Source organism: Electrophorus electricus, chromosome 25 (genome assembly GCF_041902795.1).
Source record: "Electrophorus electricus isolate QZ-2024a chromosome 25, ASM4190279v1, whole genome shotgun sequence".
In the NCBI taxonomy this organism is placed as follows: domain Eukaryota; kingdom Metazoa; phylum Chordata; class Actinopteri; order Gymnotiformes; family Gymnotidae; genus Electrophorus; species Electrophorus electricus.
This window is the reverse complement of record NC_137521.1, coordinates 6,945,751-6,957,774: the sequence shown is the minus strand read 5'-3', so window position 1 is coordinate 6,957,774 and position 12,024 is coordinate 6,945,751. Positions and strand designations below refer to the sequence as shown.

The 12,024-nt window shown below is 48.3% G+C and overlaps 1 protein-coding gene across 5 annotated transcripts in view; it reads left to right on the top strand.

Annotated features, from left to right (window-relative positions):
- Nucleotides 1–217: 217 nt before the first annotated feature.
- Nucleotides 218–12,024, top strand: part of elavl4 (ELAV like neuron-specific RNA binding protein 4) — a 71,083-nt gene continuing 59,276 nt past the window's right edge. Inside the window, exons 1-2 of one of the 5 annotated variants that reach the window (XM_027001396.3) lie at nt 218–728; nt 1,424–1,552. In XM_027001396.3, the coding sequence (XP_026857197.3) occupies nt 681–728; nt 1,424–1,552 (177 nt within the window). In that variant the 5' untranslated portion in view covers nt 218–680. The remainder of the gene's footprint in view (nt 729–1,423; nt 1,553–12,024) is intronic. The other 4 variants (XM_081707461.1, XM_081707463.1, XM_081707464.1 and 1 more) reach the window with 4 other exon arrangements.

Here is a 12,024-nt window from a genome sequence, read left to right as displayed (position 1 = left end):
GGAGGCAGGCGTGCCTGTGTCACGTTTGTTAGAACAGTCTTCCCACCTTGTGGTAACACTGCGAAATGTAGCAGCAGGAGAGTGTGAGCAGCAGAGAGAGAGAGAGAGAGAGAGAGAGAGAGAGAGAGAGAGCATGAGAGGGAGGGAGGAAGAGCGAGAGGAGGGAGGGAGGGAGGGAGGGAAGGGGTGAGAGAGAGAAAGAGAGAACAAGCGAGAGAGAGAGAAAGGGTCGAGGGGGAGCTAGAGAGAGAGAGAGAGAGTTTAAACTAAGAGCTATGGCTTGGGACGGGGTAATCTGCTAGAGAGCAGTGTGCGGATCGGAGCACATTGTGTGAGTGAGTGTGCGGGGAACAGATAAGGGGAGAAGCCCGCCAGCCTGGCTGCTTGTTTTAATGTGCTGACTCCGGGGAGATAAAAAAATATTGACTCTTCAGTCGTGTGCCGAGAGCCAGGGCTCAAGCTCCACGTTTAACAGAGGTGCACCAAACAACAGGGCGCGAAAGGGGACAAAATACGTCCGAGCAAAACCGCACATTTAGAGGATTTTCCCCTCTCTTTCTCTTTTTTTTTTGCCTCCTGCTGGGACCGATTCCTGTTTCCGGTAGAAAGCGAAGGGAGACTCTTCCACTGACGTACACAGAGGCGAGAGGACAGCAAGACACACGGCCGCTGACGACAAGATGTTTGAAATCAGCCGAACCCTGAACGCCGCTTTGCTGAGCAATGAGGTAAAGACATAGGATTTGATTCTTCCTTCACCCCGCTTCTTTCCGTGCGTGAGTGTGCGTGCGTATGTTGCCAGACCATTCCGTGGAGTGTGACGTTCCGTGTGTCTGTGCTTTTTAAATGTGCCCACGTTTCTGGCTGCGGACATGGTAAGGGCGAGAGCAGGAACAGGCGTGTAGGGCTAGTGTTCCAGGGAGGGAGGTTGAGCTGCGTCGCTCGCTGTTCTCTGGGCTCCTCTGCGAGGGATGGGAGGCTAGACTCGCCGTCTCCGCCCCCCATAGCACACAGACATGTACGCGCACGCACGCGTGCGCGCGCACACATAACCATTTCATTTTCTCATTTACTCAAAGCAAGATGGCTCTAACTGCTGAGCTTGCTTGATGACTCGCCCATCTGGGGCTCACAACGAGCGCATGTGCGTGCGTGAGTGCGTGCGTGCGTGTGTGTGAGTGTGCGCGTGCGCGTGTATGCATGTGCGCGTGTGTCAGTACGGACATTCTAGCACAAGCGTGAATGCGAGCGCACGGCTGTCCATCACTATAACTGTCCACCCCCTCTCTCTCTCTCTCTCTCTCTCTCCTCCTTTTCTCTCCTCTCTTGCGCTCCCTCTCTTTTTACCATTCTCCTCTCTCCTTCTTTCCCCATTTTTTTTTCTTTGTCCCATCCTGTGTGTGATCGTGCACCTTGCGGACAGTATCTGAAGATGATGGTAAGGCACTCCCATTACTCTGCACTAGCCCAGGCTGAAGGCTCCGTCCCAGGCATGGCCTCGCTGCCAGTACCTCGCGACCCGTCCGGCCAGCGGGGGGCCAGGCCACTAGGGGTAAGAGGACAGACAGATGCGTGTGAGTCACGGCATGATCACGCGTGAGCGCGCAGCGCAACAAACAGAAGCAGAGTAGCGTAATAGTTACTGCATTTAGACAAATAAGTGTGGCTCTGAGCCTGGGTTAGCTAGTGCTTTCATGCTTTCTTGGGTGATCACAAGTCTGCCTAGTATTTCTATTAGTAACATTCTAGCTGAGAGAGAGAGAGAGAGAGAGAGAGAGAGAGAGAGAGAGAGAGAGAGAGAGAGAGAGAGAGAGAGAGAGAATATTGACTTGTTTGTGTATGTTTTACCAGGTGTGCGTTTACACCTTGTGTGTGGTGATGCTTGAAATTGAAAGTCTGTTTGTCTGTGCATGTGTGTGTGTCGCTGTGTATGTTTGTGTAAGCATGCATCTACTCATTTTGGCATGCGAAAGGTTGCTTATGGGTGATGTGTAAGTGTATTTGGATTATGTAAGGTGTGACCTTGAATTTTTCAGCTATTTTCACTGTGCCATCCTGGAGCACAAGACCCTTTTAGTGTGAGGCAGCATGTTAAAGTAAGGTGTTTTGGCACCCTACAATGTGGGACAGCTTTTCATAATGCATAGCCTCAGAAAGCCATATCCACATTACTGAATGATTTCCTTTCTGGAAAAAAAACAAAAAACATGAGTAAATACATCAAGCATAGGACAACATAGCTAACTTTTATTCAGCTATTCTTCATAAATCAACGGAGCTGAAGTGGTTTGTAATTAAGATAATCCGAGAACCTCGTTCATGTTAACAGCTGCATGATGTAAAATCTAAAATATTATACATGTATCTTAATTTATAGCGACGTCGTAAATCATTGACTGGTGCAACCGGACGCGTTTCACGTCCAGCGCACGCGCATTGTACCTTCAAACGCAGCACGAAAGGACGAACGAGTGACGAAACGGGCTGCCGATGCTCCGGTCTCCGCTCCGCTCTCTAAAAACGCTCCGGTCTCCGCAGGTGAGCGGGTCCGGGCGAGCACGCGAGCGGACGGGAGAACCCTGGCGGAGCGCGAGGCGCACGGTTGCACGCCTGTCCCCGGCTCGGTGCATTAAACTGACACGAAGCCGTGGGTGTCTAATCTGCGATGGGCTCTCGTTCCGTTTTCCCCAGCAAACAGGATCAGGCTGGCTGCCTGGAGCTAGCGCACTCTCCCACAAAGCGCAGTGCTGGTGACAGCCCCTGAGCTCCTTTGCCAACACACACACACACACACACACACACACACACACACACACACACACACACACACACACACACACACACACACACACACACACACACAGTGATGGCATAGCTAAGCGGCGTTTACCTGCAACGTTCGTTGCTGAAATCCTTACTCGTAGTTCTTGCGTGCTGTGGTGTGTGTATGTTTAATGTTCTGAACCCATAAGAATTGTTATTGTCTGTAATGTTTTTTCCCCCCTTTGGACTGCAGATTACTAAACTGCTGAAAAACGTTAAGAAAAAATAAAAACAAAAACAAATTATTACGGAGATAGCTCCGTGTGACACTGTCACAAGATGCCTCTACTAAAACCAGAGGAATATTTAGCTTCATTTATTCATTTTCTCAAGGAATAAGCAGGAAGAAAATCGTCATTCTGATTTCTGTATGTCAGAACACATACATAATACAGAACAAATACAGAACATAGTGTCAATTCAAGATCTAGAAGTCAAACTGATCGCAATGATCACAGTGCAGTCGTCCCTGTTGATGGTGCATAAGTTATTTATGTCTCATGTAATGTAAGACTGTCGGATGATGGTGCACCAAATACCCCACTCCTAAATAGCTGATAGCGAAATGCTTGTCTTTAAAACACCAGGGGAAAGTCTATTCTCTTGAATAAATCCACAGGGATGGTGTAGTCAGCCGTGCCAGAACGACTCGGAGGCCAGGGCGAAAATACAAAAAAGAATCCACATACGAATCGCATTTCTTATATTTAAGCACGTTTCAGATTGTAATTAACCAGGTTAAAACAGACCATCATTACAGTGATTAATGGCACCTTCATTAAGGGAAGCCAGATCATTTGCATACATTAGATGAGTGTGAAGCAGGAGGTAAAAGTGCTATGGGGGGGGGGGGGTGCACTTTGCAAGGCAGCAAGATATTTTCATCAAATTAAAGCGCGAGCTTAAATGCCTTGGGTTGTATTCACAATGCAAGCAGAAAAAAAACATACTTGAAATGTCCTGTAGGTACATACAGCCATCCGTAGGCATGCATATGGAGTGTGCAAACAACCGCTGCCTGCTGTTTGCAATGCAGTGTAACTCAGTACCAGCGTTCCATGGCCCCTAAGACAGTCAATAAATCGTTAACCATAATCTTAGGAAAGGAAGTTGTTCTACTTTTTCCAGACATCAATTGGTATTAAAACAGAGCTGGCGATAATGATCAGAATGAATATGGCAAAGCAAGAATGTAGAAATCACTGCTGGGTGATGAAGTCATGGATTTAGCTACCCTTACTATACAGTGTTTGAGTGCAAAAGCGGTTAACACACCGGAACTCGGAGGATGTCCACAGCGCCCTAGCCCACAGCGAGAGTTCGGGCGGCGTTCCTCGTACAGCGGCCGAGGGCTCGGATCGGGGAGCAAATCCGCAGGGGTTGCGCTGGGGAGGCAGGAGAGCCCACGATGGCCCACCCGCGGGCTCAGCTGCACTGGGTGGACACTGGGTGGACACTGGGTGGACACTAGGCAGGAGGAAAAGTACAGTATTCCGAGGCGGCAGAAAGAGGTGGTGATGGGGAAGGCGCTGCAGGGAGTAGCAGTAGCACAGCAGCAGTGGCTGAATGGCTGGGATATGCTACCTATACAAAACACACTGCATCCGGCTCTGCAAATCTGGAAAAAGTGAGTTTCCCAGGAATGGACACGGCACTTGTTCACACACACACACACACACACACACACACACACACACACACACACACACACACACACACACACACACACACACACACACACACACAAATGTACTGCTCTTTTACAGCTGTTCCATCACACCAAACACAGAGGTTTTTTTCGAACGTCATTTTCAGCCATTTTGAGGAGGTTATAATTTCCCCTAAACTCATTTGAAGGAGCAGAGACGCACGCGGAGGGGTGGGGGAGAGGAGACGGAGCAGTGGAGCGATTGGCAAATGTCTGCTGGCAGCGTTGGAGATAGGCAGGGTCAGCTCTATTTCACAACAGTGATTAGCTCAGCCCATCTGCCGGCCCGACCGGCTCCTCCTGCCGTGATTGCACTGTTTCTCTGCTTAATGTAGCCCAGGAAATGAGTTCATTTGTGCTGCTCAACCCCAGGCCCACTGATCCGAGAACAGGTGCGACATTCTGCTGCGCACAAAGCCAGAATGTGTGTGTATGTGTGTGTGTGTGTGTGTATGTGCGTATGTGTTTTTGCGCATATGTAAGTGCGTGTTGGTGTGTGTGTGTGTGTGTGTGTGTGAGTGTGTGTGTGTTTTTGCGCATATGTAAGTGCGTGTTGGTGTGTGTGTGTGTGTGTGTGTGTGTGTGTGTGCGTGTGTGTGTGTGTGTGTGTGTGCGTGTGTGTGTGCGAGTGTGTGTGTGTGTGTGTGTGTGTGTGTGTGTGTGTGTGTGTGCATTTCTATATGTGTGAGCTGTTTACTGGCAAAGCAGCCAGTGAAGCAGACTCATCAACCACGAAAGCATCTCAAAACAATAGCAGTAGATTGCAGTCGATCAACCTTCTGCACAAAAATATGAACAATTTTTCATTCTGCTTTCAGATGGATGTTTCTTTCTGGCATAATAACTCACCTCTGCCTAAAGTTATGCTCTCTTTTTGCATATTTTTATGAATTTAATAAACTTCAAATGTAGTCTAGAAAGAAATTGTAAATTCATATGCGTTGTTTATCTTTTAAGTGAACTGTGCTCACCATGCTTGACGTGCACCCTTGTCTGTTTCTCAGTGTGAAGCTGTGTTGGTGCTCTCGGTCTCGGGCATGGAGGTCACCTCCATCACCTGGAGCTGGTGCGCTTTAGCCACACACACCTCCCGTTCAGAAAGGGCAAGAGAAAACAGCTAACCTACGTATAGGTCAATCAGAGGTCACCACCACACACACCTACACACGCACACAAACGCACACACACACACACACACACACACACACACACACTCACAATGCTCATAATGCGGTGCGAACATCGCAGGCAGAGAAACAGGGAATCCTACAGCGTAAAATAGTATTAAAGAAGCCCCTATTATTCACAGCTCGAAGCTAAACATCATATAGACCTGCTTCCAAATACAATTTAACCGTTACTGATGAACAGGCTAAAGAGAAGGATTTGAGCTTAATTATAGCGGTTTATTTTGAGGTGTCAAATTCAGAGGGAATGGACAAGAATTACACATTTTTGCTAAAAATGGATTTTAGGAGCGGACCCCCTTTACCTTCTGCCTCACTGTCACATGCGTTTAAGCTTCACGGATGTCTTGCCCTAACGGCTGCTTTTGCTAGTGAAGTTTAAAAAGGAGAGACTCCCCAAAACGTACGTCATTCCCAGACCAGGCCGAGCGGAAGCAGGGAAGCTGTAATGAGGATGTAAGGAGTTGTTGTGTCCTTATCCAAAGCTCATTGCCTGACACCCTGCATCCAGCCCATCAGTGCACTTCCTCTCTTCTCCCAATTATGCTGCTATGCAGGCAGCTGCAGGGACTCCCACCAGACAGCCAGAAGGCAGGGTTTGGGCTTCTGCAGGAACAGCGGGAAAAAAAAAAAGGCACACGTGGGATTCCTCTGTACGGATACATGGAGCAGAAAGGGGAAAAGGAGTCTGCTCGCTGGGTTATGGGGAATACCGTGATTCGAAATAGCAAAGTTGTAGATTTTTTAAAATAGTAAAAATAGGATTTGTGGTTATATTTAGTAGTCTTGCATGAGTGAACGCATGCATGTGTGTGTGTGTGTGTGTGTGTGTGTGTGTGTGTGTGTGTGTGTGTGTGTGGGCTTGCTCAATCTCACAAAGAGAGGGAGAGAAAGAGAGCTAGAGAGCAGCTGAGCTGGGTGTTCGCTGGGGTCTGCCGAGGTGGGAGCAGGCAAAGAGAGACTCACAGCAGCCTGCTCGCCTACCGCCTCAGCCTGGCCCCAGCGCCCCCAGCGTCGCCAGCGCCCCCAGCGGACCCCTCTCGCCTGCTGGAGGCAGGTGGCGCGCGGCCCCTCCGCCCACTCCGCACTCTGGGGAGTGTCAGGGAGAGCCCCACCGCCGCCAAGAGCTGAGAACAGTTATGGCTGCCGATCAGGGCTGGACAGAGACGCTGTCAGTGCTGACGACGCAGCACTGTAATTCAGACACCACTGACCAAGACAAAGGGGAGTGGGAGGGACGTCATGAAAGATCTCTTCCGCTCTCTCTCTGAAAAAGAAAACAAAGGGCCCAGCACCTGAAAGGGGTCAGGGCAGTGGACACACGTACCTTGACCTGGCAGTAAAAAAAAGCCTGTGATTTCAGTAGCAGTGGGCCAGCGGTGAGCGTTTGAAGAACGCTATTGCTCATTGTTGTTTACGCACACATGCACGCGCGCACACACACACACACACATATGACATCTATTATTTTAAGCTGTGACTGTTCTGGTGAAAATAAAGATTTAAAAAAGTGAAATTGGTGTGATCGAAGAAACAATGCCACGAAAAATCATTTTTCAAAAATAAATGAAGGGAGCGTCTTTAAAAGTCATTGATTTTGTAGCACTAATACTCCAGCATGACACATGTACATGGCATTAGGAACTGATTTTTTTTTGCTTAACATAGTTATTGTTCACAATTAATACAACCCTTACTGTGAGATTTTCTAGCAGATAATGCAGAACAAATTACAACAATTACATTATTTATTGTTTCATACCTATTTTATGAAAAGAGCGCTAAAAGAGTGATTTAGAATTAGAAACACTGAACTGTGTGAATACCTACTAGCCATTTCACCCACGTTTGCCTAAGTACTGTAATTAACATTTTTTACTAATTGAAGAGCTGGGAAAGAGCTGCACTGTATAGAAAAGCAGGTTCTCGTTTATCAATCTCTCTCTCTCTCATTACCCAAAACTCACAGGGAAAAAAAAAGCATTAGCTGACTTTTGCACTTCTAGCTACGGTCGCTTTGAACAACACCCATTGTTCCGTGAGGCCAGCAGGCACACGTCACTCTCAGGAGGGAACGTTCTCTCAGTATAAATGGCACTCGCTATGCTTCGCTAACAAGGAGTGAAAACGGCTGTTTTCCGATCCTTTCCCAACACATGCATCTTACTGTGCATTCATTCCAGAAGTGGCATGCATCCAGGGCGACCTGCGCGCAGGCCGGAGGAGTCTAGCCGCCCTATCCGACTCGGACGAGGATTTGGTGGTGAAATGCTAAATGTGGCTGGCGCGTATACGACGGCCGGCGCCCGAGAGCTGACATCTTGACGAACGGCGTCGCTCCCCCGAAATTGATCGATTTCGAGCGCGTACGTTTTATTGATTGGCTAATTGTTTGGGAGGTGGGAAGTGGCTGCCGTGGTGAATCAATGATGGGCGCCTGGCACGCACGGGCCGCAGGGGAGAGGCTCGGGGGCGCGGCGCGGCTTCCTGTGAGCCCTGCGATCGTCCTCCCCACAGCCCTGAGGAGTGCTGAGTCCTTCCGGCTCTCCCCTCGCATTAATAATGCATCCTCTCTAACAGCAGCATTCAGCTCCGCTGTGGAGCCTGTCCGAAACATCGATAGCTACTCACTTGAAACAACCCCGGAGCTGGGGCATTGGAAGAAGTTATGGATGATAATTAGCCCTCAGACCAGGTTTTTCCGGATCTATGAGAACTCTCTCTCTCTCTCTCTCTCTCTCTCTCTCTCTCTCTCTCTCTCTTTTCCACAGAGTGTGTGTGTCTCTGTCGCTCTGCCTTTCTTAGTCTGGCGCTACGGCAACAAGAAATGGGATGGATGAGGGGTGGGGTTGGGGGCTACTCTCTGACGTCGCTTGTCCCTGAGCTCGGAATGACAAGGTACAAACAAGAAGAGACAGGCAGGAAACAAGGGAGTGGAAAAGAGGCGGACACACCACGGATTTCCATACAGCCTCACTTGGGAGACCACAGTGATGTAGCAAGAGCACTGAACGTAGTATTACCATGTACAGTAACCAAATACGTCACACATTAAGCTTCCAAAACCGCTGCGGTGGATCTATAAAGTGTGCAGTTGAAAGCATTCTGGCTGGGTAGGATCCATTACCCACTGTGGTAAATGCAGCTGGATGAGAGATACGGCGTGGTTCACCTGCCACTGTGCGATGCGTTAAGTGTTATCGTAGCATTTGTCCTTGAAGTAGCTGTATCGCAAAAAGTTGAGTTATGCAAATGCGCCTTCTGACAAGTGTTGTAAGCATCCTGTGTTTCTGTGGGTGTTGTGATGAAATTTCATGTAAATAATTTTGCTCAGAATAACGCATTCAAGCCATGTCACCTGATGGTCCCAGCATTGCATTTTTAATATATTGCAAGTCATACTGCAACATGGCGCAACGTATTCGCAACATATTTGCAATATTTCCTCCCCGTTGTGCCCACATGGCTGAGGCCGCGTGGCCGGAGCTCTGAGGCCGGGCCTGCTCTGGGCGCCTGCTCGCAGGGCGAGTGCTGATTAAAGCCACGGCCAGATGGACCACCGCTGCTCTCCTCGTCCTGCCGTGGAGCCACCGGCCGGGATCAAAAGTGCTGAAGGCCGTCCAACAGCCAAGCGCCTCAGAGCCCGCGCGCGGTCAACCCAGGGCCGGCTCCCAGCCGCCGACCCGTGCCCGCCACCCACCACGGCAGGGAACAGAGGAAGTTAGACATTATGCTCGCTCTCCGTGTGCCGCTGTCATGGGACTGAGAGCTGAAGCTCCCAGTGGGTACGGCAGCCCCAGCTCAGTGAATTCGGGGTAGCGTGCCATAAAACGCGCCCCTGCTATTTAATGATTATTAGTAAATGTAACGTTGATCTTAAAATACTACATCCTCCCAACTCCTTACGTTTTTTGCCTGCAGGTCATTTTACTGCAGAGAGTAAAAGAGAGAAAAGCCCTTTTTTGCTGATGAACTGTGTTGCATCTGCGAAGAATTCGACTGGTCCAGGTGAAGTCAGGTGCCTGCCACGCACACCGGAGTTGAGCACCCTCAACCCTGTGGCCCTGTGCTGTGGCCACTATGACTGATGTGTGCTTGTGGGAGCCTTGGCAAGGCGCGCATGCTCTACTGGAGAGAGAACCGTGCAGAGACCCGTGCAGAGAACCATGTAGACCAGCGTGCAGAGAACCGTGCTTTTCACATACACAAAAAAGTGTCCTGTACGATGAAGTAAGGACAGAAGCGCTCGTCAGAATTCGCCAAAGCTCTTATCGAGAGCAACTCCCGTACTCATCAGTATGACGGCAGGTTGGAAAAAACCCATGACCTTGGCATTGTGAGGCAACCTGTGCCTGCTCAACCAGGGGAGCTTGAACTTTGAAGGTACAGAGATTCTTTATGAGAAAACTTTGCATGAGGGCGGGGGGGGGGGGGGGGGTTGTTAGGTTTTTTGGGTTTTTTTTTTTTGCTTTTCACTTTCAGGATTAGAAAAAGACATTCAGGTAAAGAATTTCACGGGGGTTACTGCAGCAGCACATTACTTGTAGTGCGTCTAGTCTTTGTTTCAAAGTTCGTTCATTAAAAAGGCCATATGTCACGGATTCAGTCAGTCAGTCAGACATCAACGGCCTGGAAAGTGAAAATGCGACAGAGCTAAGCGTGGTGGAGGGCAGCGTGATCGGGAGATGGGCTGCCCAGGCACACACAGGAGCAGGTGGACCCTGACATAGCCAGCACGGTTAAGGCCCATCATTAAAAGAGAGGGTGAGCGGAAACGGGGTCCATGTTTCCACGGCAGCGCTAGGGGAGGAGCAGCGGGCGCTGCACCAGTTAGAGACACTGATTAGCGATCGCTGAGCTCCTCTTTCTGGGGAAATACTATCAATTAAAGCATAAAGGCACTTCACGAATAATTAATGTAATACTAATTATATAGTATTTGATTAAATGGTGTAACCTCTCCTGTGAATATTTAGGTGTATGATCGATCTATCTATCTATCTATCTATCTATCTATCTATCTATCTATCTATCTATCTATCTATCTATCTATCTATCTATCTATCTATCTATTTCCTTGTTTGTTTGTTACAATTAAAACAAAATAATTATTATAATTTTATATTAACTATTAGAATGTAACAATCCACTAATTGTACTATAAAGTATAATGTTAGAATTTACACTGTCATTTGCAAATTGCATGTCTTTTCTCTTATGACTAAGGCTATATTTACATAAAAACAACCCAAGGGAATCACAACACCACACACCGAGTGTTCCAGAGAAGTCAACAAAACTTCTCTCCAACAGTTCGGCGGTGGGTTTTGGAGCAGTTTACAGAGAAACTCTCTGAGAAGTGAGGTGGCTTTAACACACTTGAGTTGACACCTTGCAAGGAGTCTACACTTTGCCATCTTAAAATAAACCTGCGATGATTGAGGGTGAAAATTGAGAGGAAAGGTATCCACTTACAGGAAAGATTTCACCCAGTTGAAACAATTATCACCATGTTTCTCACGTTGCAGTGTGTCACACTTCACTGGGACTGTTCTAAAGTACTGCATAACTCTCATTAAGAGCACTGGAGGCTTGCTAATCCGCATCCTGAACAGATACATGTTGGAACGTATGGGGGTGCATCCTCACTGCAAACCCAACATCGACAGTCCAATAAGAGGAAGCAGAGTGATGAAAAAAAGCTATTAATTTGTTTGTATATGTGTGCATATGTATGTATGTGTGTCTGCATGTATGTGTGTGTGTGTGTGTGTGTGTGTGTGTGTGTGTATGTGTGTGTGTGTGTGTGTGTGTGTGTGTGTGTGTGTGTGTGTGTGTGTGTGTGTGTGTGTGTGCATGTGTAGCTGGGCAGGATGGTGCAGGCATGGTTCAGTGTTATTAGTCAAATGGAGGACTAAAATAAAGCAGTGTGAAAGGAGGCTGGGGCCAGGAGTGTGTGTGTGTGTGTGTGTGTGTGTGTGTGTGTGTGTGTGTTTGTGTGTGTGTGTGTGTGTGTGTGTGTGTGTGTGTGTGTGCTTTAATTGGAGCTTAGTGGCTGGTGAGGATCAGAGATACTCCAGAAACAAAAGAGCAGAGAAAAAGCAGAGAGGTGACAGAGATGTGGTGAGGTTGGCAATGGGCATGTGTATATACGTGTGTGTGTGTGTGTGTGTGTGTGTGTGTGTGTGTGTGTGTGTGCGTGTGTGTGTGTGTGCGTGTGCATCTGACTGTGAGGGTGGACAATCAAAGTTATATTTTCCTGCCCAGCTGTGGTTTGAGCAGTGGATCAAACATGGTTCTTAAAGG